This window comes from Harmonia axyridis, chromosome 2 (assembly GCF_914767665.1).
Source record: "Harmonia axyridis chromosome 2, icHarAxyr1.1, whole genome shotgun sequence".
Taxonomy (NCBI): Eukaryota; Metazoa; Arthropoda; class Insecta; order Coleoptera; family Coccinellidae; genus Harmonia; species Harmonia axyridis.
In genome coordinates, this window is record NC_059502.1 from 59,957,905 (window position 1) to 59,985,826 (window position 27,922).

The 27,922-nt window shown below is 32.4% G+C and overlaps 2 protein-coding genes across 5 annotated transcripts; one reads left to right on the forward strand and one right to left on the reverse strand.

Annotated features, from left to right (window-relative positions):
- The first annotated feature begins 2,875 nt into the window (after positions 1 to 2,875).
- On the forward strand, positions 2,876 to 7,934 carry LOC123672018 (lysophosphatidylserine lipase ABHD12-like). Its single transcript, XM_045605964.1, has 7 exons — positions 2,876 to 3,164; positions 3,221 to 3,321; positions 3,380 to 3,685; positions 4,989 to 5,236; positions 6,041 to 6,199; positions 6,769 to 6,893; positions 7,759 to 7,934. The coding sequence occupies exons 1-7, from the start codon at positions 3,130 to 3,132 to the stop codon at positions 7,808 to 7,810; spliced, it is 1,026 nt and encodes a 341-aa protein (XP_045461920.1). The 5' UTR covers positions 2,876 to 3,129; the 3' UTR covers positions 7,811 to 7,934.
- LOC123672017 (EH domain-binding protein 1) lies at positions 7,927 to 27,891 on the reverse strand. Of its 4 annotated transcripts, none has more exons than XM_045605961.1 (16): positions 27,732 to 27,891; positions 27,289 to 27,402; positions 24,446 to 24,653; positions 23,384 to 23,565; positions 22,842 to 23,044; positions 22,434 to 22,784; positions 22,142 to 22,274; positions 20,594 to 20,712; positions 19,175 to 19,383; positions 18,234 to 18,704; positions 17,484 to 17,618; positions 16,420 to 16,597; positions 16,245 to 16,366; positions 14,095 to 14,318; positions 12,880 to 13,068; positions 7,927 to 10,155 (listed from the first exon to the last, which is right to left on the reverse strand). In XM_045605961.1, exons 2-16 carry the CDS (start codon positions 27,390 to 27,392, stop codon positions 10,077 to 10,079), a joined length of 2,907 nt encoding a protein of 968 aa, XP_045461917.1. In that variant the 5' UTR covers positions 27,393 to 27,402; positions 27,732 to 27,891; the 3' UTR covers positions 7,927 to 10,076. The 4 variants fall into 4 exon arrangements, with proteins under 4 accessions (XP_045461917.1, XP_045461918.1, XP_045461916.1 ...); XM_045605962.1 differs by having other exon boundaries at positions 17,484 to 17,579; positions 27,289 to 27,405; positions 27,732 to 27,890; XM_045605960.1 differs by having other exon boundaries at positions 27,289 to 27,405; positions 27,732 to 27,890.
- Between the last annotated feature and the right edge of the window lie 31 nt (positions 27,892 to 27,922).

Below are 27,922 nucleotides of genomic sequence, written 5' to 3' on the forward strand. Positions count from 1 at the left end.
AAAATTCAGGATTTCACCGAATCTTATGTGAAAGAAGAGAAATAAACAATTTTCAAAATACTGGATTGCTGATAAGTGATTTAATACTTGGTATTTCCACCCCTTGCGTTAATTACAACTCGGCAACGACGGTTCATACTCAAAATGAGTGATCTTAAAATGTTCTCATCTAATCCTTCCCAGATTTCACTGAGTTGGATTCCTAAGTCATTAAGAGTAGCTGGATGATTTTCTGAACTTCTCAGCCTTCTATTGAGGTTGTCCCAAACCTGCTCAATCGGATTGAGATCTGGACTTCTTGCTGGCCATTCCATTCGAGAGACTTCAACCTCTTCAAGGTACTCCTGAACGATGCGCGCACGATAGGGTCTGGCATTATCGTCCATAAAAATGAAATTTTCACCAATGTATGGGGCAAATGGCACTACATGCTCTTCAAGAATGTTCCTCATATACCTTTCAGCATTCATAGCTCCATTATCAACGACCACTAGGTCTGTGCGAGCAGTCAAAGATATTCCACCCCATACCATAATCGATCCTCCCCCGAAACCAGTAGTAATCAGGAAATTGCACTGAGCATATCTTTCATGTGGACGTCTGTATACAAGGGAACGTCGATCACAATGGTATAGGCAGAATCTAGACTCATCTGTGAAGAGAACTATTTCCTAATCAGCCTCTTCCCAATGGATATGCTCTCTCGCAAAATCCAAACGCGCCCTTCGATGGGCTGGGGTAAGAGCTGGGCCTCTTGCCGCGACACGAGGAATTAAATCATATTCTCTGAGGCGACTTATTATTGTCTGAGTGCTAATTTGCACCCCATGAGTTTACTCAAGCTGATTTTGAAGCAGGCGAACGGTTGCAAACCGTTCTCTCAACGAAGAAACTCTCAAGTAACGTTCTTGAATGGCAGTTGTTACCCGTTGTCTACCCTGTCCTGGTCTTCGGACATTCATACCTGTCTCCCTGAATCATTGCAACATTCTGGACACACATGTATGGGAAACTCCAAACCTTTCTGCAATTCTTGTGTATGCCACCCTTCTTCTCGCAAAACTACCGCTTGAGCACATTCCTCTTGGGTCAAATTGCGTGTTTCGCGTTGCATAGCGATCGAGTGTAGAAAATGAAACGAAAGAAAAACTATTGATCACTAAAATTGATCGAGAACAACTGATTTCAGAATGGAGCCAATACATTCAAAATCTGATAATCTCATCTTTTTTTATTCCTGCTGGGAAAAAACATCTGTATTGAAGAAAAACGATGAAAGTGGATAACATATGCATGCATAATTCTGATCAAAATAATTATCATTGAGAACACCTTCAGTTGTAGAATAAATTTGAGATTTCCATAATGTGCGTTAATTTTTTTGCGCAGTGTATTTCTGTTTGAAACTGTTTGTTCTTTCACTATATCTTTAATTTTTTCGGTTTGGGCTTGGTTATGTTATGTAATTCTTACATTTTATAACGTCTTGATTTATCGTGGAATATTGGAAGGAATTTGAACTGGCGAGCCTGTAGATTTTTGTAGTTCCTTTCTACAGGGCCGGCGTTAGGGGTGAAACAGTGAAGCGACTGTTTCAGGCGTCCCTATTCGAGGGGGGGGGGGCAATTTAGCCCAGTTTGTGGCCGCCTTTTCATATTTCTGAAAATATACAGTCTTGATTCATAAAACAACATGAGGTTGGTCCGCTCCGCTGCGTTTATCAACATTCCCTGCAATAAAAATCTCCAAACCGTCTTTACTAAGCCGCATATTTAATAAATAACATATGGCATCCCAACCAATATAAACAGCATTGCCTATTACCTTGATTGAAAGAGGGATGAAATGTATTTCACGAAGACGAAAAGCAACACTATCTTCGAATTAACAGTTGTGCGCTAGGAGAGCAGCACATAGTAGATAATTCCCTGCCAATCCTATCAAACATACAGTAAAATCTTCCTGTCCGTCAATCCTAACTTGCCCAGTGGCCACTGGCCACCGTTTCCGCCGGCTCACCGCGTTTCAACCACGACCGTTTTCACTTGACGTAGTCGTAAGTAATCCACTTTTCATCACCAGTAACCAACCGCGTACATCCATCGAGTTATCCTGGCAAAACTGATATAGCATGTATCCTCTCTCATTAGTCATTACTCTCCACAAATCGGAATTCCCCCACCAATTCGCCTATCCTACCCTGACCAATATTAGAATTGAAGTTCCCCAAATCCCCAAAACTATTAGGATGAAGGCGTGCTGAAGGTACTCGTAAAAATTCTAGGCATCATCGTATCTTCTCTCAACTGTTACTTGTTGGCGCATAAACTTGAATAAAGGTGATTCTTAAAGGAGATCCGTTCATCTGCAGAACAGCAATGCTTTCTGAAACAGGAATAAACTGGTTGTATTCGGAGGTAACGAATATTCCCACTCCGTTAGACTGCCTCTCGTATTTGGCCAACGTAGTTCGCTGACTCCCATTACATATTTGTAATTTTAAATATTTGTAATTAAGTAATTTTTAATATTTGATTTTAAGTCAATTCATTTCTTTGAGGGTGTGGTCTAATTTCTCTGCAGCACACAGGTTTCTTGAATTCCACGTTGCAAGTTTCATTTTGGACATAAAAAAAACCAATAACTAACGTGTGGATAAACCATAATTATAACTGGTTGCCCCACAGGTAAAATGGCGGTAACTGTCAAAATCAGCTGACTCGAAATGCCCAATTCGTCTCTTCTTCTTCTTCTTCTTCTTCTCAAATCACTTATTGGTGATTTAATGGGTTCGCATTTAGCATGTACCCAGATTGTACCCAATTCGTCTCTGTTTATTCATGTCATTTCAATTCACAGAATACAAAAACAAACACTAATCTGTGTCAATCATTTGAAGTTTGAATTGTTTGGGTTGGGGATCTAAAGTACTTATGAATATGAATTCATATTCATGTATTGGTTTATTCTATAGTTTTTAATGCTATGTAAAATGAATTTAATAATAATTTATCCACATTATGAATCAACATATCTTTGAAAATGTGAACATGAAGTAGATTTTAATTAAGTCATTCCTAAATTCTAATCATTCCTAAGGAAAGGAAAAGGTTTAAGAAGATTCTTGTAATGAATAGTTTAGGCCTAACTATTTCATTGATTCTGTAAGTTCTGGATTTCAATCACAATTTTTAGATATTCGTTAATTTTATCTTTTTAGGTTATTATTGGTAATATTGTTTGCAGTATTAGTTTTTATTTTTCTTCCTATTATTATTTCTCGATCTCCCTATTTACTTCGTAAAGCATTATTCACAACAGGTGAGTTATAAAGTGACTGAGGCAACAATTTTGATATATTCATTATATTTTATTTCAGGAGGAGCTGCTACTGATAAATTATATTATGATCAAAATACAAAATTAGGAGTTCGTAACTTTTATGTTACATTCAAAGATGAATCTGGAAAAGATATTAATATAGGTGTTTACCATTTCCTGCCTAAAGATTACATTTTGAATCAAACAGAAGATATATCACTTCTTGATTATGACAAACTCTTATGGGATAGTCCATACAGTGTCTTATTACTGTTTCATGGTAGAGGACAAAGTAGAGCATCATTTGGCTCTAAATATGAGATGCTCAGTAAATTATTTCATGTTATTGTATTTGATTATAGATGTAAGTATGACACTTTGTCTGAACTTTTTGCTGAATCTCTTCACAATCTCTCCCAAATTATGAAATAAGCAAGAATTTCATAGTTTTAAATTTGTTTGTATATAAAACAAATTCATTTTTCTTTCGTTTAATATAAACTATCATATCACAGGGTAAGTACTCCAACATACAAATTATTACTTCATTTAAAAACCAAATCGTTCTTATTCTCTTTCATTTTATCTAAGTTATCAGTCCATTTTTGGCCAAACATTGATGTCTTTAAATTGATTCATAAAGAGTTTGCTTAAAGTTGACTTAAGTATTTTATATATTTTCTTTGTTTATTTATTTGGGTGGTGCTACATCTGCTACTCTTGATTGACAACTAAAAATATATTAATACAATTTTGGAAATATATTTTTTAATTGAATTTCCATTGATATTTTTAATTATAGATTATTTTTAGTATCAAAAACTCAGTATTTTATAATTTATTGTGTTATCAATTATTATTATTATTTCTTCATGTCTCAACTACTTTATTAGTATTTAATAAAGCGAATAAAAAAGTACCTTAGTTTTTAATTATGCATTTTATAATCCCATAGTTACATATTAATGCGAATTATTTTCGAACATGAATTTTAATCTTTTGACAATTTTCAAAATTGAAAGTGATTGCTTTGTTATTCATTGCTAGGTATCCTTTTCTTTATTTCTATTAATTTCAAATGATTCAGTATACATGACTTACATTCTCCACATGATTCTTCATGTTATGTGATGACTGAAACTGACCTGTTATCCTCACATTAGTATTTGTAAAATTCCTTATTGAAACGTCTCCCATTTGGATGTTCTGCACAATTGCAGAAGCAATTGATGGAGCCTTGATATTAACAAATCTAGCAATTTTCTCATGTAATTTAGAAAGGAAGTGAGTGAATACCAATCACTTAACTATAATGAATATTGCAACTATTTGTTACAACGACGTAATTTCAACATCATTTGAAGACATTTTGACCAACTCATTAGTTTTACAAGCTCCACCAAGTCCAATTAGAAAAGTTGCTTTTACTATTAAAAATTCCTTGTCTGGGGCTGTACAAAAAATTTGTTTGATTTCTTCTCTTGACTATCATCTTACCAACTGGTAACATTCTCTCATCATAAAATTTGGATGTATGCTTGTCATTTAACATTTCAATAGGAAAATGATTCAGAGAGATATATTTCAATAACACATCCTACCTCAGTTCTCAAACTTCTTCCATCTTGTTCAATTTTTTTGTTCTTGTACCACTAATAATATTTTAGGTTTTGGGGATTCCTCAAGAGCATTTTTGACTGAACATGGTTTAGTCATGGACTGTGTTCTGTTATTTAAGTGGTTAAAAAGTAGAACTTCTTCGTCTATTTATGTATGGGGGCAGTCGCTAGGTTCGGCTGTATGTATAGAAACAGTTTATATATTGGATAAAGAAAATGTTATACCTAAAGGAATGATATTAGAATCAAGTTTCACAAATTTGAGGGAAGCTGTTTTGGAATCCCCTGTAGGAAGGGTGAGTATCGCAACATTCACATATAATTTATTATATTCAAAATATTTGTTACTTGATTTCAACACACCCAAACATTCCCAAAATATGTTTTGTGCAACATGATTATGCATTTTTTCCTTAATTGAAAAGAAACTACTGGATATTGAATAGGCTAGCAATTATTTATTTACTAATTTTCAATTAAGAAATGTTTCTATTTGATTGCAAGAGTGCTTTAAGCATTAACCTTTCTATTTCAATAATTATTTTTTTAATTGAAAATATGTTACAAGTAATCAGAATTTGTATATTCAATTGGCTTGTTCAGAGCTAAAAGCTCTCTAGTGACGTTGCTAGGCCTCTTCCCGAGATAAGTCCTCAGGAATCTTTCAGATCCGCTGGCTAATTTTGCTTTAGTCGTCTGATCAATAATTAATTATTGGAGGATATATCAGTAATGGTCAAACTTTGTTTTATGAAGAACTGCACCTGAAAAAATTTGAAAAGAGACACTTTCCTTATCTACATACAGGGTGTTCCTAAATTGGAGGTATAAATGAAAATGACAGATTCCTTAGATTATTTTAAGAAAAACAAAGTCTATAAATATGAGCCTGCAAACACTTTGCTTTCGAAATATAGGGTGTTTGATTTTTGTTCAAGCCATTTGCTCATAGCAGTTTATCTTCACAAGCTCTTTAACTTAAATTTGGTATAGATGTTAGATATTGCAATTTAAAGTTTGCATGTGTAATTTATTGAAAATTCTAATTCAAAATGAGTTTTTCATAGATTCTTCATTAAAAACTATTTGAATATTTACAGATATTTTCATGGATTCCATGGTTCTCAGTATTAATAGATGGTTATAATAAAAATGGTTTTTTGTTCAAATCTTCAATTCACTTGTCACAAATACGATGTCCCGTCATGATATTACATGCAGTGGATGATAAAATAATACCTTTTCATCAAGGGATCAAGGTAGGATAGTTTCCGCATCCTGATCACCAAAATACCATTATTATACAGGGGAACATTCTTTCTTATCCTCACCCAAACCACAGCCATCTTTACAAGATAATGAAGAAGGCTGTGCCCGAACTTATACGGAAAAGTATTCAATATATTTTCATTTTCAAGTAGTTTTTTGGGATGTCATGAAAATCTGAAATATTTCCTGTTCATCATCAGATACAAATTTCGAGACCGTAGTATCGTTTTTATGTTGGAACCAATGATTTCATTGAAGATATATGTTGTGTGCGAATTTTATACTAGTTTAATTTTGAATATTAATCACGAATCAGCCATTTCCATTGAGTTTAGCAGCATACAACAACTAGATGTTTCATAGTCCATTATGAAATAGAAATTGGAGTAGAAACCACTTTTATTTCGACAAATTGTCTAACAACATAATATCTATTTTTTAATTTATTTCCACTTTAGAATCCTTTGGATTCTAATATAATTTGCTCTAGAGTTCATTCATGTCAGATGACAGCATTTCCAGCTTGGATAATTAGATTTGTATATGTATATTTTTTCAGTTATATGAAGTGGTGATGAGAAGACCAATAAAGCTCAATGTTGCCAAATTTCTACCTATAGCTGCCAGTTATGAATGTGGTCATGATTTCATCTATAAATTTCCTAACTTTACTAATCACATTCTGTGAGTATTGGAAATTCATTTCTATTTTAAGTAATAAACATTTACGTATATGAACAATTCTACCTGTTGGTTGTTAAATGTTCTAATTTAAGGACGTTTTTAACTCCAGATGCAATAATAAATTGCAATTCTTTTTTAAAACTTCTACTGAAAATTTGCATAATCTGTGGAAAATGACCTTTTCCTACAACTGCTATGAAAAGTAGCGCATTCTTCATAGCTTACTGAATTTCAAAACTATGTATTGCTCATACTGTGAGAAATATTATTCCTCACAGCAGTTTGCCCACACTTCGCTTGATAGACCAATGAAATTGGGCTTTTGAAAATTTGTTTCTATGGAAACACTAAAAATGCATAGATACTGTCAACTAAGGCCTTTTTGAAGTGAATCAGGTACATTACTTCTATTATTTAAATTTATGCAGTTGTACGAAAAGTATAGTGTGCAACATGTGGAGAAAGTCCTTTTACTCACTCGTGTGTTGGTGGCACGCGCTTTTCAGGCTTTTGCCACAAACTTCCACACTCGCGAGAAAAGTTGTACTTACCCCACTTGTTACACAATAGTATATTGTGCAACAAGTGGGGAAAGTCCAACTTTTCTCGCGAGTGTGAAAGTTTGTGGCACGAGCCTGAAAGGCGAGTGCCGCAAACACACGAGCGAGAAAAGGACTTTCTCCACATGTTGCACACTATACTTTTCCTGCAACTGTACAAATTTCAAGTAATGTACTTGATTCAAATCAAAATGGCCCTGTCCTAACTCTTCTTAAAAGTAAGGTTAGGTCATTTTCATTGTGATATGATTAATGTTATTCAATTATATCTTTGATTGGAATATTTTAAAATTATGATCTTTCAGGGATTTCATGAATGTTTGTGACTCGGAGTTCAACTTGACTGAAGTAATTTGAAGCACATGTTAATTTCTCATTGAACAAAAACAATTTCTTTGGTTGTGAAGAATTTGAAAATTGTAAGATCCAGTACTGTGATGATGGATATTAATATGAAGAATAATAAAAAGTAATGAATTAATATTTTTTTATTTACATAAAGCCTAAAATAATTTTATACATGAATTACAAAAAATATAAACAATACAACCACGAAAGCAATTGTGTGAAAATCGCCGTTTTCAATCATCAGGATACATGTAACATTGAAATTCGGGAATTCAGAGAAATAGGAGTTTTACAAGTTGACTAGCTTTACTCTTTCAATTAGAATATTTTTCTTTCATTTAAAATATCACCAATTCAACATCGATTCGCCACATTTATACCTCTTAAAAAAAAACAAGAAATTTAAGTCAATCTTCACTATCTGAACATGATTATAGTTTCTCAACTTTTTCGAATAAATTCTGAAAACTGTGAACCTCTTCTCTTATCAGATAATGTTGATCAAGAAAATATAGGAGATACATTTGAAATTTTGAACACTTACAATAGTTGAGTAAATTTGTCTTTTCATTATATTTGATTGTATGTGTTACGACGTTCTGAACAGAAAAAGAACTCATTCCAAATTTTGGAATCACATGTCTGAGGTATTCGGGAACACTAAGAGGATGTGATAACAAAATTCTTACAGTATTTTTCAATGTTCAGTCCAATTACAAGTCTTTGAGGATTATTTAAAATTCCATATAATGGAAAAAACATGCACAAACTCTGATTTACCCTTATATGTTTTGTTTTGGTCCGAAATTATATGAAATATAATTTTGAGATAAAAATGCAAAAAAAAAAACAGAAAACTTATGATAAACCAGTATTATAAAATAATATCTATATCAGTACAATATTTTTGAATAATTTTAAGAACATTCAAGGTGTTTGATTAAAAGTACTATACAGAAAGAAGATACAACGGATAATTCAAGTTGGTTCATATTCCATTGTTACAACGAATTCAAATCAATTCATAGAGTTTCATCAACTCCATCCATGAAAATATATGCTTTTTGACCATATTCATAAAAACAAAACCTACCTGCACAAATGCAATTGTGAAATAATGAAAAAGTTTGGATAAACATGCTCTATAATACTACAACTGACTTTTTTCTTAAAAAAATCGGCAAAGGTAAGTACGAAGATAATTTTTGGGTAACAGTTAAAAAATATTCAAATTTTGTAACTATATAAAAAATCAAGAATTTTGGGTGGTGCACGTGAAAGAGTTTCTCCCATACCACCTGTTTAAGTATTTTTCATCCTTATCCAAAATTTACCATGAAAAAAAATAGGTTTTTTTTATACATCGTTTTCAATATGACTTCTGTACTGTTTAATTTTTTAGTTGAAGTTGAGAAAACTTCATTAAGAAATTTTGTGAAGCAAAAGTACTGTTATTTTTGGATGCCTTTTTATGAGCTTTTATTCCAAAATCCATAATATGAGACAATCAGAAATTTTTAAGTAGAAAATGGGAAAGCAAAAATGAACAATTGCATTATCACATGATTTTCAATAAAACATTCTTTTTTCCTTTTTTATGTATATAAGGTATAGTAACAGTTAATTCCTCATTTACTCTGAATCAGGTGATAATCCAAAGATAATGGTACTTGGCAATGTTATTTAGAAAGCAAACCGCGTTTCTTTCAATTATTTCTATGGTTGCCGATGATTAAATTTCAACAAAAAAATACCTCCTCAATCGAATTAGTTGTCTTATTTTCATTTATAATTATTTGGAACTACTTCCTACAATTAATTATTACTATACCATTATTTTGAGTTGGATTTACTTGTAGCGTTCCATTTTGTAAATTGACATATTGTAGGATATATCAGAGTAGGTATACATTTTTATAAATAGATTAAGTTAATGAATTGCACTTCATAAATAAAGCAAAAGTATATCCATGCACTTCAATAGTGGTTTGTATGAATATACAATGTTAATCTCAAATTATTCTAAGAAAGATAAATAAAACCTTTTTACAATATATGGTGTTTACTCCTACAAAAGAATTAAAGCTACGTCTTTTCATTTATCAATGGATTACTTAAAAATTGAAAACAAAGTATTATGACAATTCATTATCTTAGGTTAGTTTCATCATTACCATGTTAATAATCCAGTTGATCATATGCATTCAATGCATAAGAATCGATGCGGAGAAACTTTCATTGTCATAATTATCCTTCTCACCTGTCATTATTTTTTCTATTGTATAACGCACTTTTCCTTTGGTTGTAATTCCAAATGAGACAAATCCTGCTCAATCAGGTCGTCCTCTTCAATCCTAAAGAAATGTTGAAAATAATAAGTTCTTTCTGGAATCAATTTGAAAAATAACGGTGCGCTTAGACGCCAATCTGATAATGCAATGTCAAAGATAATTTTCTCCGCTACTGATGATAGGTATCAGTTTGGTAACCTTAGTTTCTCTGCTGAACGGGTTGCTCTTTTTCTTGAGAGCAATATGTTCTGTGGGTAAACATAGATAGAGGAAGTATATTATGTCATTTTAAGATAGCAAATTTTGTCCCCAACATGAACTATCAGATTTGACATGAAGCGCGCGAAAATGAAAACATATCAGTGATACCATATTACACTCAATTCGGGAGTTTCCCTTAAAAGAACGCACTTCTTGTGTCCCATAGTCTTGATTTTATTTCATTACTGATGATTGAATAGTAAGTCAATGATTTGAATTATCAAGAAGAATTTTCGCTTCATCTCTATGTTATTTGTATCAGGTTTGTTTAAGTGAAACTTCAACTTCCCTGAAATGTTTCTGTACATAGTCTGCAGAACTGTCTTAATTATTATATAATCGGTATAATTCAACCTCAGAGTAATAAACATAGAGGGAGCATGTCATTTTCAGTAAGCAAATTTTGTCCCCAACATGAACAATCAAATTTGACATGAAGCTCGCGGAAATGAAAACATACCATAGATACGATATTTCACTCAATTCGCGAGTTTCTCCACAAATTACGCACTTCTTGTGTCCCATAGTGAATCAACGTTTCATATTAACTCAAAATATATTGAAATAAGTATCTAAATATTTCAGAAAACAAACTTCAAGCGCGCCAAACGACGTGAAACAACCGATGACACTAGGAGAGCAAAAGTAGCCAAACCTTGGATTTCAGCAGGTAGATACAGAAACTAATAAATATTCTGCAATTACACATTTGACAATTAGGAGAAATATCGGACTCCAAATATTCAAATTTGCATATTTAATCGAGAATCACTCAAATAAATATATTTCATTCAATATAATGCAAGGAAAAAGAATATTGGACATGCCCTCAGGAGAAGTGATAACCTCATCAGTACGGTAAAACAGAACTTCTCCTGAGGGCATGTCCAATATTCTTTTTCCTTGCTTTATAATAATACCCTCGATAACCTTTTCACATTCAATATAATAGAAATTCATAACGATAGAGTAAAATTGTGGATTTGAAATGTAATCTAACCATGTTGGGGACATGTAAAATTTGCTTATACTTCCTCTATATATGTTTATTAATCTATGATGAGAGACAATTTTCGGTTATAATATGGATTTTAATTTCCAAGTTTTCCCTTGGTATTATTACTATTTTATTCTTCAATATATGGAAAATTTATTCAGAGTAATATTTTAGAATGTTAATAAACGTATATGTTTCAGTTTTTATTATTGCTATATCGTCAGCTAAGAGTGTAAATCTGCTATGTCCATAATGAACAATTTCACAGGAGACCAAAAAAACCGTACAGTTCAGTGTTATAATAATAATAATAATAACTGTCATTAGTGACAGTTGTGACAGATTTTGAGACGAAATTTAAATTTCAAATATCGTCGGCTAAGAGTGTAAATCTGCTATGTCCATAATGAACAATTTCACAGGAGACCAAAAAAACCGTACAGTACAAGGTTATAATAATAATAATAAGAGAGTTTATTCATGAAAATACATTCAATAGAATTTATTGAATGTATTTTCATGAATAAACTCTCTTATTATTATTATTATAACCTTGTTCAATAGAATTTATTGAATGTATTTTCATGAATAAACTCTCTTATTATTATTATTATAACACTGAACTGTACGGTTTTTTTGGTCTCCTGTGAAATTGTTCATTATGGACATAGCAGATTTACACTCTTAGCCGACGATATTTGAAATTTAAATAAACTACAGATAGCACAAAATAAAGTCATCAAGGTACTATTTAACAAACCACCTTCATCAGACACCAGGCAACTTTATAATGACTTGAATCTTTTGAAAATTAAGGAATTAGTTTACCTGGACAGTGTTAAGTTAATTTACAAAATTAAAAACAACTTAGTGGATACTGGCATTAATCTTAGATATGCCAGTGATGTGCATACCCACCATACAAGATCCAGACATAACATCTACATATTGCCAACTGCCAGAAACATTCCTAGGAGAAAAATAACTTATCAAGCTGCCACCTGGTTTAATGAATTGACAAACAACATCACGGGCTCAGATACTATCAAGGTGTTCACAAGTAAAGTGAAAGATCAATTGTTCCAAAGAAGACAGAATAATATTTGATTTATTGAGAAATTGTTTAGTTGTTGGAATTGTTATTGTTACTATTGCTATGTTATATAATATGCCTGTTATGGATCACTCATGATCCCTTTGGGTTAATAAATAAATAAAAAAAAAAAAAAAAAAAAAAAAAAATTTCGTCTCAAAATCTGTCACAACTGTCACTAATGACAGTTACTCAACTGTAACTGTAGTATACGCTCCGTAGTGGAAATTGATAGAATACATTCAGCAGAAAATTCATAGAATATTCCACAGCCATTGATTCTTCTAAACGCGCCCATTTCACTGTGGAACCTCCTTTATCTGACCTATTTACTATGTGACTTGTTTTTGATGTTTTCTGATGATATAATAATCCTTTTAGACGACACAGTTTTGCCTAATTTCTGAATATAATATATTCGTAACAATAAACTTACGCCTTTTCTTGTCGATCCAAATGGTTCACTAATTCATCACGTTTATTAACTATCTGCAGTAATTCTTTTAGAAGCATCTGTTCTCTGTCTCTCTGTTCGTCCGTTTTTCTCCAATCCTCTATTGAATTTATTTGTTGAAGCTCTTCATTCAATACCTTATACCTAGTTTCCAGATCTGCTTGTTTTTCCCTATAAATTATTTAATGAATGTTTCACAATCAATCATGAATACTCGGTAAGAGGAATGGTACAGAACATCATAATCATAATTTAAAATGAATGTTGAAAAAGGGAAATTAAAGACAGCCACAAAATTAAACAGTGATTCGTTATTTCATTTTACTCAGAGAACATCTTATTAATTCAATGAAAATACTCTGTCAATGGGTGTGGCATAATACGCGACTAAGAATTTTCATATTGAAAAAAAAATATATATTCGTGTAAACAGAAAATGTTATGATTTTAGAAAACTGGCATTGCGGATGGAATGGTTAGGAGATTTATTTTTGCTTATCCTGGTCAATAAGTTCCATCTGTTCTAGCAGTTTAGAATAAGGATGATGAGAACTGCCCCTTATTCGAAGGAAGAATTGAGAAATTCTCAAGAAATTGACATTTTGGACAGCACAGCTAGATATATTTCGAAAAACACCCCATACATAAATTGATAAGAGCGAATGGAATTTTGTGAGATTATGAGAGAACAAATCTACAAAATAGATCGTTCATCTTGCACCAATGGCATTCTTGGAGATCACAGAACTGTATATAGATATATTCAAGCAATTGGTGCATGAATGTTCAAAATCTCCTGACTTCATGTCAGTACTTTCCTCATTTTTATTCACAAACAGATAGATTAACAAGTTCCACGTTTGCTTTCGTTCTCAATAACCTTGGGCGAAAGGATATTGGTTTATCTAGTGTAGAACCGGTCTCCTCAAACTCTTTCACCCACCTCGAATAATAGATAAATAGATAGAATAATAGATAAATACCATTAACACTATAACTCCAAAACCTAGAAGCTTGATATTTCCATTCAAGTTCGCTAATGGCAAAAATTGAAGTCAGGAGCTTTTGTGCTTCTGACTTCAAGTCAGTTTTTTCCTCATTCATTGAATGCCCTAGATTTTGATTGAGTTATAATGAAAGCACCCAATATTTGATGCATCTAGTGACATTTAATAGATGTTATTAATAAATACTCACAAAATATTCAACTGCATCTGCCGTCTGAGTAATGCGTTCTTTTTGTTTACTAACATAAACCATCTTGCCATGAGAGCTTCTTCTTCTTCCACATTACTATTAGACGATTCCATTACAGCTCTCAAAGCCTTCTCCAATATTGCAGCTTGTTTATCTATGGCACATTGCTCCCTTTCTAAATCTTCCATTTCACTTTCTATCCAGTTATGTACATCAATTCCTATCTAGAATTTATAAAATAACTGTTCAGTTCTCGTTCACATTGAAAATAGTGGTGAATAAGTGTGTGTGAATAAGTCTTTCCCGTTTTTTGTAAGAGATGGCGCCACCAATACTGTGCGAGTATTTAATGGTTACATATGTCATAATCAAAGCTTATTCATCTGTCAACAATTCCACACTAACACATTAGTTGAAATTTTTTCGCATCATAAATTTTTGAAATCGTGAAAATGTCGAAATTTGAGCCGAGTCGACGTCATTTGCGGGAAGTTTCACTTTATTGGTTCAATTTGAAGAAATCTGCTGCCGAGGCGCATCGGTTGCTTCAGGAAGCTTATGGAGAAGGTTGTGTCGATAATTCAAGTGTTCGCGGATGGTTTCGACGTTTCAAAAGTGGCGATTTCGACGTGGAAGACAAGGAGCGTTCCGGGCGGCCTCAAATCTTTGAAGATCAAGAATTGGCGACTTTGCTTGATGAAGATTCGTGTCAAACGCAAGAAGAACTTGATGAAGCATTGGGAGTTGACCGAACAACCATTTCCAAGCGTTTGAAAGCCATGGGAATGATCCAAAAGCAAGGAAATTGGGTGCCGTACGAACTGAAGCTGAGAGACGTCGAACGGCGTTTTTTCACTTGCGAACAGCTGCTTCAGCGACATAAAAGAAAGGGTTTTCTGCATCGTATCGTGACTGGCGATGAAAAGTGGATCCGTTACGATAATCAGAAGCGAAGAAAATCATGGGAACTACCCGGCCATGCATCATCATCGACGGCCAAGCCAAATATTCATGGCGCCAAGCTCATGCTCTGTATATGGTGGGACCAGCTAGGTGTGGTTTACTATGAGCTTCTGAAACCGAATGAAAGGATCACAGGCGAGGTCTATCGACGACAATTGATGCGTTTGAGCCGCGCACTGCGAGAAAAACGGCCACAATACTCCGACAGGCACGACAAAGTTATTTTGCAACATGACAATGCTCGCCCACATGTTGCACAGCCGGTGAAAACATACTTAGAAACGCTCAAATGGGAAGTCCTACCCCACCCGCCGTATAGTCCAGACATTGCTCCGTCTGATTACCATCTCTTCAGATCGATGACGCATGGCCTGGCTGACCAGCACTTCCATTCCTACGAGGAAGCCAAAAAATGGGTGGATGACTGGATAGAGGCCAAACCGGTCGAATTTTTTCGCAACGGGATTCGTATGTTGCCAGAAAGATGGGGAAAAGTTGTAGCTAGCGATGGCCAATACTTTCAATAATTCATTTGTAACCATTTTTTCACAATAAAGGCTCAAAATTTGAAAAAAAACGGGAAAGACTTATTCACACACCTTATAAAATATTATATTTTTGAAAAAAAGCCTTGGACACATTGAAATTACTATTCCACATATATGTTCACGCAAATAATAGATAATTTATTTCCGATAAACTTTTTTGAATTTTCTTTTGATGAACACGAAATTTTGCATGTAGCTTGAAATTGTTAGTACAGTTATATTTACTGAACCCGTAGTCGGATTTTGTCACTAACTTGATTCAAACCATTCCTGAAAATTAACTAAATTTTTCCGTTAGAGTTATCTTTTAAGAAGAAAAAGTGAAACTTTTAAGCACCTTTTTATTATTTGTGAACAATTATTCCTAAAGAAAATTGTTCCAAAAATGTGATTAATGAAATTGTGCTGAAAGTATTACATTATTCAATATTTTCTTATGTTGTCACAGATCAGAAAGTTTTGACTTTTGTTTAAAAGACTGCAAACCAATTCAATGCAAGTAATTTTTTTATTAACAACAGCAAATAGTACCCCAAAACCAGAAATGAGATGACAAGCCAAACTGACACAATTAAATATTTAGGAGTTCAATTTAGATAGTTTGAAGAACTTTCACAGGAATAAAACTTAAAATCTCACCTCCTTCAATCCTAAATCCTCTGGTAATTCATCTGGACTAATTTTTTCAATAGTTGGATTAGATTTTTCATGGAAATTATCTAATGATTTCGAATTAAACTTATGACAGTCATTCGTTTCGCCTAAAAATAAAGCAAGTAAAATAATGTTTTCTTTTTCCTCTTGAACTGCATACTTATAATATCACATTTTGGTGAACCATTTTGCTGTGCAATATGACTTTCATCATCAAAGCCATTTACAGCATTTTTATCAATCTTAATTATTTGTGTAGTTGGAGTAGAAGATCTTCTGGTTGATTCGAGTAGTTTCCTTGCCCTTTCTTTCAGTTCTGCTTGTCTTTCTTCTTCATTCTAAAAGTAGAATGTTTAATGTACTCAAAATTGATGAATCGTATTAAAAAAATATGATAAACTCTACAAAAAAAAAAAAACAAAACGTGAGATGTAGCAAATGAAAAAGAATAAATTATTCCTCCTTCAAGTTCCAATAGCATTCGGTGATTAGTGAATGGATTTTCTTCAATTTATTGTTAAGTAAATAAAAAATATATGTTGAATGAGCTTTCGGAAATTCAGCAAATCATGAGTAAATGATCATAAACTATGTGGAGTATAAATAAAATATTTTCCCAACTCTCTATATACTTTGCATTAAAAAAAAATGGTCTCATGAAATGAAAACTTGGGTTTGCATATTTCACATAAGACCCTTTTCTTGATAGATATTGATACGAAACAGCATATTCATATTATGAAAAAAATCGGGAACTTGAGGATATTTGGATTGGCCAGTTTTTGTTGGTTATTGATAGAGGAAGAAATGAATTAAAATTTCAGAAATATGCAGAAATATAATAAATAGGGTTAAATATTACTCAGTCAATAAATTAACTAGTTATTAATGATAATGATAGAAGGCTTTAGAATGAATTGAACAAGAGCAAGTTTAGCTATGTATGACCTGCGTTTCATCATGCATTTTATTTCCTTCAGGTTGAGAGAATATCAAAGTACAGTATAGAAACACATACATACATTATGGTTTCTATATACTGGTTGGGAAAAAAATCACTTGATGACAGACATCCAAAAGGATAGAAAACGTTCCATAACCTCTAAATAGTTATATTAATATTGTATAATAGTGGTATTATATAAGATGTTGCATCTTATGAATATGAAGGAATTATTTGTTAATTTTCATTGTGATAGTAAGCTAAAAGCATAATATACCTACCTTAATAGATTGATTGGATGTTTTCCCTTCTTTTTTCGTTTGTTCCAGTAATTGTTTCGCCCTCTCTTGCTGTTCTGAATACCTCAATAGAATTTTCTGCACACGCGCGAAAAAACTTTTAATTGCAAGCCAAACCTTTCGCATAATCAACATATAATTAATAAAACTTATAATGGTTTAATGAATTGTCCTTGGAGCACTTTCATCAGTTTCAATTTTTTTGGTAATAACTTGAAAATTAGTGAAACGATATAAAATTTTGATATCTTTATTCCGATTTATCGATGTATATTTTTTCAGTCATATTATATGGCTGGACTAAATTCATATACGGTGTACTTGAAAAGCTTCAACATAAATGCAACAAAAACTTAATGTTTCAAAAAGATGAAAAACAAAGTGTCAGAGTTATTACACATCTCAACTGCCCAGCAAAACTCAATAAATGTTACTGTTGAAAGTAAAGCAACCTTCGGGTCTTGATTTACTTTATATCAAACACTATAGAGATTCCTTTGAAAATATCCATCAATTCATATGCATATGTAATATGAAATTGAAGTATGAGGTTACCATATCTTTCTTTATTGGTTTCTATAAGACCTAATCAAATAAATAATTTACATTGCATGTAGATTTATATTGAAATAAGATTATTGAAGAGGAGTCGAATGAAGTTGTTGAGATTTGTAATAACTGTTCAAATTCAAACATCATGCATATTAGCAATGCTACCAAAGCAAGACTTACCGGATTGACCTTGGGCAAATTTGAAATGTCATCTTTAGGACTGTCACCATCACTGCCTCCTTTGTTATTGGTATTGATTTCAATGGTTTTATTTGTTTCACTTATCACTTTATTAGTACCAAGATTGATCGATGGAGGTTGGTATTCGTCATCTGAACCAAAAGGATCGGTTAATTCTCGTCGAGTCATCAGAACAGGTTTAGAATCAATTGTATTCTTATCACACTTATCAATATTTTGTATATCTTTGCTGTCTTTTGTATCTGCTTCTAATTGCGGTGTTTGTTCGGCTGGGCAATATTTGCTGTTTTTAACCTCCTCCAATATTGTTGATGAATTATTTATTTCTTGTTCAACAAGAGGATTAGAGCTTTGCAAAGGCAACTCCATATTGGAAGTAGAAAGTTTAGATTCGGATTCTGTCACTTTGGTAGAAGAGTTAAATTCTCTTTCAGTGGATGCCCTGTTTGACTGTGAACAAAAGTAAAATAAAATAATTGAAAATAAAGATTTAATAGCTTTCTTCTTTACTTGATGGAAATTCATTTTCAGATGAAATAAAACAAAACTTAATTTCCACAAATTTAAATATTTCCACGATTGTTTTGCCAACACTGTTGCTTTGCCAGGAACTTCAAATTTCAACTTGTACAAATTATAGCATGTAGTCAAATTTATATAGTTAACAAAATTTGAAAAAACTAAAGTTATTTATGAAAAACCGATTATTAAAAAAAACTAAAAAAAAAAAAAAACTGAAAAAACTAAAGTTATTTATGAAAAACCGATTATTATTGTTAGGCCTCTTCGAACGCCCATAAAAAGCGGTTTTGGACATAACTGCATAGGAACACTCCTACTTATTTTTTGGTGTTTCATTTCACAAAAACCCTTAATTTTTTCTGATTTGTTAATACCTATCATTATAATTGCCAACTCACCAGTTGTGCTTGTTTGGTCTTACGTAAGTTGATTATCTCTTGTCCAAACACCTGCTTTGTTATATCAGTATCCCTATCAGTACTGAATTTACCAATAATATAATTACTCTCTTCAGTTGTTTTTCCTATTTGATGAACCTCCATCTGTTGACCAGTAAAATGAGCTCTAAGTTGGTGTAGGTAAGTCATAACTGCCAATTTATCTGGAACTATGAGATAACTAATGCTTTTTTGTCCGAATAAGGATTAGAAAAAATTAATTTCGAAACAAAATATGGTTGATGAATATGATGAGGAAAACGTATATCATTTTCAACTCATTTTGTATAACATTCATCTCAAAGAAATAACCTTTACTAAAATTGACCTAACCTAACCTTTACTAAAGTTGACGGCATCTTTAGAATTGTTTAAAGAAATTCTTACAACTGAGTTGCCGACTTCAGGAACTAACACAAGGAGTGCAATGACATGATGTCAGCTGCTTTTGTAGTTTCATTTAGTCATACGTCAATTGGCATTGGAGGCCACAAATATAAGTATCACAATTATGTGGTCTCCAAGGGTGCAATCGGCGCATGAAAAACGAGCGCTCAAAAGCTTCCGACGTTATGTCAGTGCTATTCTCATTTTTTTCTTCGATATTCTGACCGAATTTTCAATGTTTGTGACGTCGCTAAAACGGAATTTTGACGAAGTTTGGAATTGTCCTCACTGAAAAAATTTTTTTTTTTTTTTGATGTTCTGCTTGAATTTTCCATGTTTCTGATGACGCTATCTAGGCGAAATTTTGTATAAAACTTGAAAGGGTTATTCTTTATATACTCGCGAAATCTCAACTCGTGATCAACATGAAATTTGATATGAGGCTTTAAATTGACCCTCTAATTTCCTGCACGGATTTTTAACCTTAAATAATAAGTTATTTAAGGTTAAAATGCGGATTTTTAACCTTAAATAATAAGTTATTTAAGGTTAAAAATCCGTGCAGGAAATTAGAGGGTCAATTTAAAGCCTCATGTCAAATTAGAGCATTAGAGATCGAATCCACCCAGAAAGTTTCTGTTCGTTAATAATCGTGTTTAAGAATTTGTCGTCAGTGAGTCGAACTTAATCGTTTGAGACCATTCTTGGCTCAAACTTTGCAAATATTGTGTAATCGAGAACGGGCGCTCAAAAAGTTGCTTTTGGTATATTTCCATGGTATTCTAACGTGTCCATTGTATTTGAAATATCTAACAGCCCAAAACACCTAACTACAAATAAATTAGGAGTAGCGGTGAAAAGTTGAATAGTTCCATCAGACATAATAATATTGTAATTGGTATAAAATGTAGATGAATAATTTTGTATGAATTATGAAATTATAAAATAAAATGATTATTTCTTTTGATGTAATTATATTTGTATTTTAATTACCTGCCAACACGTGCATATCTGATGGTTCTATAACCCTTGGTATACCTAGTTTATCTCCAGCGTCAAAAGCTTTCTTACAATTGCCCTTCACATCATGAGGGGTCAAAGAGTCAAGTTCTCTGGAAAACATTGTGGTTAATATGTTAAAATAGTTTATTCTAATTCTAAAACAGTTTGCATGTCATTGCAGTTTGTTATTCTGAATTCATTGCTTAGTTACCAATATTATTATTCAGTCGATAATTCCTTTTGTCTAAATACTTTGCATATAAAGGGTGTTTTTTTTAGAGATATGGAACTTTAAATTGCAATAAAACAACGATGAATTATTAGATTGACATGAATTTTAATTGACCGCAAAATAATCTTTTGGCATCACATTTTGAATATGATTTCTGGCATATGACCGCCACGGCTGGCTCGGATGTAGTCCAATCTGGACGTCCAATTTTCGATGACTTTTTCCAACATTTGTGGCCTTATATCGGCGAATGTTGTCTTCCAAATGGTCAAGGGTTTGTGGCTTATCTGCATAAACCAATGACTTTACATAGCCCCACAGAAAGAAGTCTAGCGGTGTTAAATCACAAGATTTTGGAGGCCAATTCACAGGTCCAAAACGTGAAATTAGGCGGTCACCAAACGTGTCTTTCAATAAATCCATTGTGGCACGAGCTGTGTGACATGTTGCGCCGTCTTGTTGGAACCACGGCTCCTGGACATCATGGTTGTTGAATTCAGGAATGAAAAAGTTAGTAATCATGGCTCTATACCGATCACCATTGACTGTAACGTTCTGGCCATCATCGTTTTTGAAGAAGTACGGACCAATGATTCCACCAGCCCATAAAGCGCACCAACCAGTCAGTTTTTCTGGATGTAACGGTGTTTCGACATACACTTGAGGATTAGCTTCACTCCAAATGCGGCAGTTTTGTTTGTTGACGTAGTCATTCAACCAGATTTTGTCGACGATAAAATGGACGTAGTGCGCGATACGTATTCCGCACAGAACCATTATTTTCGAAATGAAATTGCACTATTTGCAAGTTTTGTTCAGGCGTGAGTCTATTCATGATGAATTGCCAAACCAAATTGAGAATAAATCACTTGACAGCTGTTAAATCGGTCGCCATCTTGAACAGTAATGCCAACTTAAAGTTATATACCTCGAAAAAAACACCCGATAGATACTATTTCTGTTTATATTATGATCAAGCTCATAAAGTTTTTAGATTATACCAATGGACTCAATGATGATATTGGTATCTAAGCAATGAATTCAGAATAACAAACTGGTAACTATTTTAGAATTAGAATAAACTTTCATAAAAGACTAATGACAGAAATAACAAATTACATATTCACCTTACTTTGCACAATATGAAAAGTTTTTAAGCGTAATTGTAACTTAAATTTCACACGTGCAACGTATCAAGCTTGAGCTTTTAAAATAATATTTTAAATTTGCGAACCAGCATGTATTCCCACAAAAGAACTTCAATAATTCAATATTAAACATTTCATTATTTTCTGATGTGAACTCACATTAAATCTGGTTCAAAATGATGAATAAGAGCACAGAAAGCCATTCCATTTCTCCAACTTGTGGTGAGATTTGTTACTTTAACACTCTGGTATTCTTTTGTCATTTCTTTACACCATTCCAAAAGGTCTTGTCCTAAAATATGAAATATCATAGAAAGTGATCAAAGAGATAGAGAAATGAGATAAAAAATATTTTCTTTGAACTTTGTATTAAAAACTTTTCGACTATTGTAAGTCGAGTTTATCCAAAGAAAATAATATCTGTAATTAATGTTTTTCAGGATGTGCTTACCTGGTGTAGTTAATTTTTGTGGTTCTTTTTTAGTTTCAAAATGTTGCTCTTTGAATTCAAGAGGTTTAAGTTTCAAATTATCTTTGTTCTCTTCATTTTTATGCTTCACTACTGATGGACTAGGTATTTCGAAAACGTCATCATTACATTCCTCTTCTTCCAGAGTATCCAAATTATCTAGTACCTCAGTACATTTTTCTGAGTAGAGATCAACCTCATTTTGAAGAAAATCTGTATGTTTAGGTACTGGCGTCTTAGAGCAGAGTTTCTCATTAAATTGTTCACCTGGTGGCGAGAATGTTTCTGCTGTAGGAGTTTTATCATCACAGGGAAAGGACTGCATACTCGAGACTTGGAATTAATTATTTTTTTTAGATATTTTATATAACAATCAATGAGATAACTTACTACTCATTGGAGTACTAGCAAAATCAGAGCCTGATAAACTATTTGTCATTTGTTGCAGATGTTGAGTAACTTCATTCAATGTACTTTTTACAGAGTTATCATTATAGGAGAAATCCTCATCATCTAAATCCTCAATATGAGCAATATCGTCATTATTATTACTGACCGACATCAAGGAAGCCATGGATTGCATATCTTCATCTCTGAAATAGAATAATAAGAAATTTAAATGAGAATTTTATGTTCATTCTTCTGAACAATAAGACAAAGAACTTTATCTCCACGATATGGTTGCATTTAGCAGCTCTTTAGCATAGCTCTGACTTGAGCCTAGGAACTTTTCAAGGTTTGTACATTCATGCGTTAATTACGCCCTTAGAGGCCACATAACTGCATATAGGCATGTTTGGTCTTCAAAGGTGATCCTAAATTGGATAATTTTAGGTAAAAAATGTAAAAAAAAGGGAAAAAGCTATTCGCAATTCGAAAACTTCTTCCATGCTCAGGTCTGGAAATAATAACCAAATTTCAAAGATACTTACGTTGCTTTTCCTTCCCTAAGCAGTACACAAGATAGTGTACAATCAAGTTTTGCACCTTTGATTTTTTTTGTTGTTGGCTTAAAAATTATATGGAGATCACTCTGTGTTGATTCGACACTTGCATGTTTTCTCATGTTAATATGAGCTACTGCAAGTTGTCTTCTTTTACCTGTTGTTGGAACCTATAAATAGTATATGCTAATAGTCTTATAAATCAACATATATAGTGATAATATCAATCAATTATAAAATACATATAAAGGTATACAAATTTCGTTATTATATAGGGAAAAACTAGTGAAAAATAAATTATCTGAATGGATTCGTTTTTTTTAATTATTTAAAAAGATTCGATGCCTCAGACTTAAACTCATGAGTAAGGAATGGCAGTAATGTATAATCATAACTTTCATTTCAAATATTGTGTAGTATCTTAGTCATCATCAGCATTCTCCAGGAAAAATATTCCTCTCTATTTTAAATTTTTGAAAACTGAATTAAACTGTTTGATAAAATTTTTTTTTGAACAAGGAGGGTCAATTGGACACATTTGAAGGGTAAGTCTTATTCTACACTAGATAGACGAAAACTTGTGTCTTAAAGCTAATTTTCATGATAAATTAACTTATTGGCGAAATCCGTATATCAATATCTATCACTGTTAGATAGTTATGGTGTTTTTCGAAGATGTGGTTTTCTGTAATATTGTTCTAACTCTTCTTCTGCTGAAAATTTTTCAATTCTCTAAAAACATTGTTAGAACAAGTAATATTTTCCTAGGTTTACTAGTTTATCTCACATTTTTTCATTCCGAATTTAATTTTCGTTCTGTATAGAGAGCAGATTTATTAATCTCATCCATATTAATTACATACGGTTTTCACTAATGACTTTCTTATGAGAATTGACCTTAGAACACCGACATTATTTGTTGCCGTCTATCTTGTACATAAATGACAATTTCTTTTTGAAAATGTCCAGTTTACACCCATCCTGTACATCAATTATTTATACTCGATTGTGATAAAACAGGAAATAGATGTAATCCATATAATAACTCACATCTTCCAGAACGAAAGACCAATCTTTATCTTCCAGCTCATTTGTCCTTGGGTCCTTGAAGAGTGTTACAGAGATCTGATGATTTTCAGGTACATTCCAAACAACAGTTCCTTTGTATGTGCTCTGTAGAGTTGGTTCCCAAGCCATAGGTGTTGAATTGACCCTTCTTGATCTTCGTGTCCAAGTAATTGATAATTTGTGGGGTTCCCTAAAAATACAGTTCGACTACAAATTCTCAAACTTGTATATAGATTTCTTGTTACAGAAATGAAATCTGAAATATTCAACATGAACTGACCTATTTTCTAGGAGCTTCAAATAATTGAGATTATTCCGAATTGGAGGTACAAACGAAAATTACAGATTCAATGGATCAATTTAAGAAAAAGTCCTATAAACATGGACTAGCAAACGCTCTATTTTCTCGATACAATACAGGGTGTTAATGTTCGATTTTTTTAGAGTTTTTATAGCACCTTCCCCCACAAGATATTTTACTTGAATTTAGCATAAATATTAAAATTTTAAATTTTTCATCATGTGATATGCTAATTTTGAATGCAAATCTACGGGGTAATATTTGTACACGCTTCTTTCCCTCAGAACTTTTTTGGTGGACCACAGGTAGTTTAAAAAGATGTAAAAAGAAACTTTGGTTCCAGCATTAAACTTTTTGGTTTCTTGCAGTTTTGTCTTATCTGCTACCGATTTCAAGAAAAAAAATTTCAAACAATTCTCAGGAAAATCATAATTAGTAATTATTATGAAGATGTAGTTAGTAAGCTGTCATGAATAAATTAATTATAACTTTTGGTTCTTCAACCAAATCTGTAGCGAATATTAATAAAGATTTGATAAACTGGTACAGTCATCACAAAAAGTAGGATTACAAGAAACACCCTGTATCTCGAAAACAAAACGTTTGTGGGCCCATGTTCATAGGACTTCTACTTAAAATATCCAGGGAATCTCATATTTTCCTTTGTACCCCCAATTTGCAGAAGACTTGAAAACTATCCATTTATTCAATAAAAAAATTTACAATTATCTCGAACAGTTTTCAAGATATGATCTTTATTCATTAAAACCATGAAATTTTTCGACAAAAGTGGCCTACAGGTATTTCGAAATCAGGATTTCATGGAGATTATGAGTATGATATAAAAAATGGGCACTCCCATTTAAAAAACATGGTAGTATCGTGTTTCACCACTTTTGGAACAGCCTGTAGAGTCAAAATAATTTGAGCTTATGCACTGAGTACAGTCGATTCTGTCAAAATTTGAATCATTCTCCTAGCCCAAAATTTCCAAGAGTTATCGTCCGTTCGGGCACTATTGACTCACTCATATTATGTCCCATAATGAGAAATCACCCTGATTAATAAATACCATGAACAAGAGCCTTCAATATGACAAACTTATTTGTAGAAGATAGTGATATGTTATGCAGATAATATTATAACTATTTATTTATATATTTTTTTCGAATTTTATAGAATATAATTGATTACATAGGAAATGCAATGAGGATATGAGTTCCACATTCCATTTTAGTGATTTATCTCAATAAACAACCAATATTTACATACATGACCTAGTTTTGATCCATTATACAGTGTTGGCAAGTCGGTATCCCATGATGTAATATCAATGGGTTAGAAAAAATGCATAAAGGATGCCGAAAGTTAACCAGAAATAGACGTTCTCTCCCCTCTTTTTTAATGATTTTTTGTTGTTTTTTTTTACGAATATTTCAAAAACATATCAGTGCTATGTACATTGTTCATATCATCAATTCTTTTGCGAAAAAAGAAAAGTTACCAAAATTTTTTTAACAGAATCTCCAAGCTACCACCTGGAGTCAGATACTCAGAGTCGAGAACTTGAATATCTGTTTGTAACCAGCATGCATCTTGCATGTACCCTAAAGTGAGATATATATTCGAAGTGATAATGAATATGAGTCATTTTCCATATTAATTAGATAATTAAATTCATTAATCAATTCTTCATTTTAAACTAAAAAGTGCACTTGGCAAGAATAAAAGAATACTAAAGAATTATCAATAATTATGAATTATTTTTTTAATCTGCAAAATAACATTTCCATCTAAGATGTATCCTATAGAATACATGCAAATATGGGTAGGAATGTACTCAATTCATCTACATTATGATTACGAAAAAACACCAGCCTAAATATTTTATATTATAACATAAGATTGCCTCTCATCATAACATAACCTTCAAGAAGGACTCAAGGAATATCATTGCTTTTTTTTTTTTTTAAACATCAGGGCACTGTCAAGAAAAAGAGCAACCTGTCCAGTGGAGAATACTAATGTTTCCAAACTGATACCTGAGCTACTTGCATTACTGATCATTTATGTAAGTAGGAAAGGTCGAAATATTTTTGTGTGATCCTGATTTTTTCAATTCCCAAAAATGTTGGACAATGGCAGTTAAAAAGGGCGAAACAACTGCAATATCTGAAATTTGAATATCATGCTGTATATCTTAAAACAAGGCCCTCGGGCAATTAAAACCTCTTGAAAGTCCACCTTGATCTTGTTAATAGCATTAATCTCAAGAGATCCTGTATAAAGTAATGAATGAAATTTGACAATAAAATAAAAAACACTATATTATGTCACAATACAGAGATTATGAAACTGAAGATGATATAAAGTAGAAGGCTATGTTAGACGAAGATCAATAACAGAAACATGAAAAACTTATTTTACGTGGGTGTCAAACACCAGAAAATTATCTAAATGAGGTTATTTCTTTTAAATCACAATAAATGAACATAATTATTATAAACTAATTATCAGTACTTACCATCTTGGTGTGAATTCTACTTGTAGTTGATGATACGAAACTGTAAACTGAAACTTTGCAGCTCTCTTATTCACCCTCTGTAATCTCTTCCAAACGGATCCCATGGCAGAATGACTACTGCCACAAACAAAAATTAAACTAGTTCTCATTTTGAAAGTGGCTATGCAACTGATTGATATTCATGATGTGAAAACTTAAGATAAGACTCAGGATGCAAAAATTATCAAAATATTGATAAGACATGATTTGTTGAGATTTTGTCATCAATATTGATTTAATTGTCATTGACAAAAAATATCTGTAACACAACTGTAATCGATTGCGTTCTGTTGAATTTTACATAACTTGATATTGAGAAGTATCTGAACAAATTTGACTTTAGTACCATCCTAATGTTAGTTATTTATAAAAAATTGAAATATTCTTTAGATTTCGGGACCTACCTGAAGAAAATATCCTATTAATTTAACATCTTGCCATATCTTTATCAATTCACGTCAACATTTATTAATTAATCCTAATACAAATCCAGATCAAATTTTGTAGAGAACAAAATATTACCATGTAATTCTGTCTTGACAGTTTCAATTGTCATTTGTCATTCTGCATTTTGACATTCCTGTCAGATTTAAAG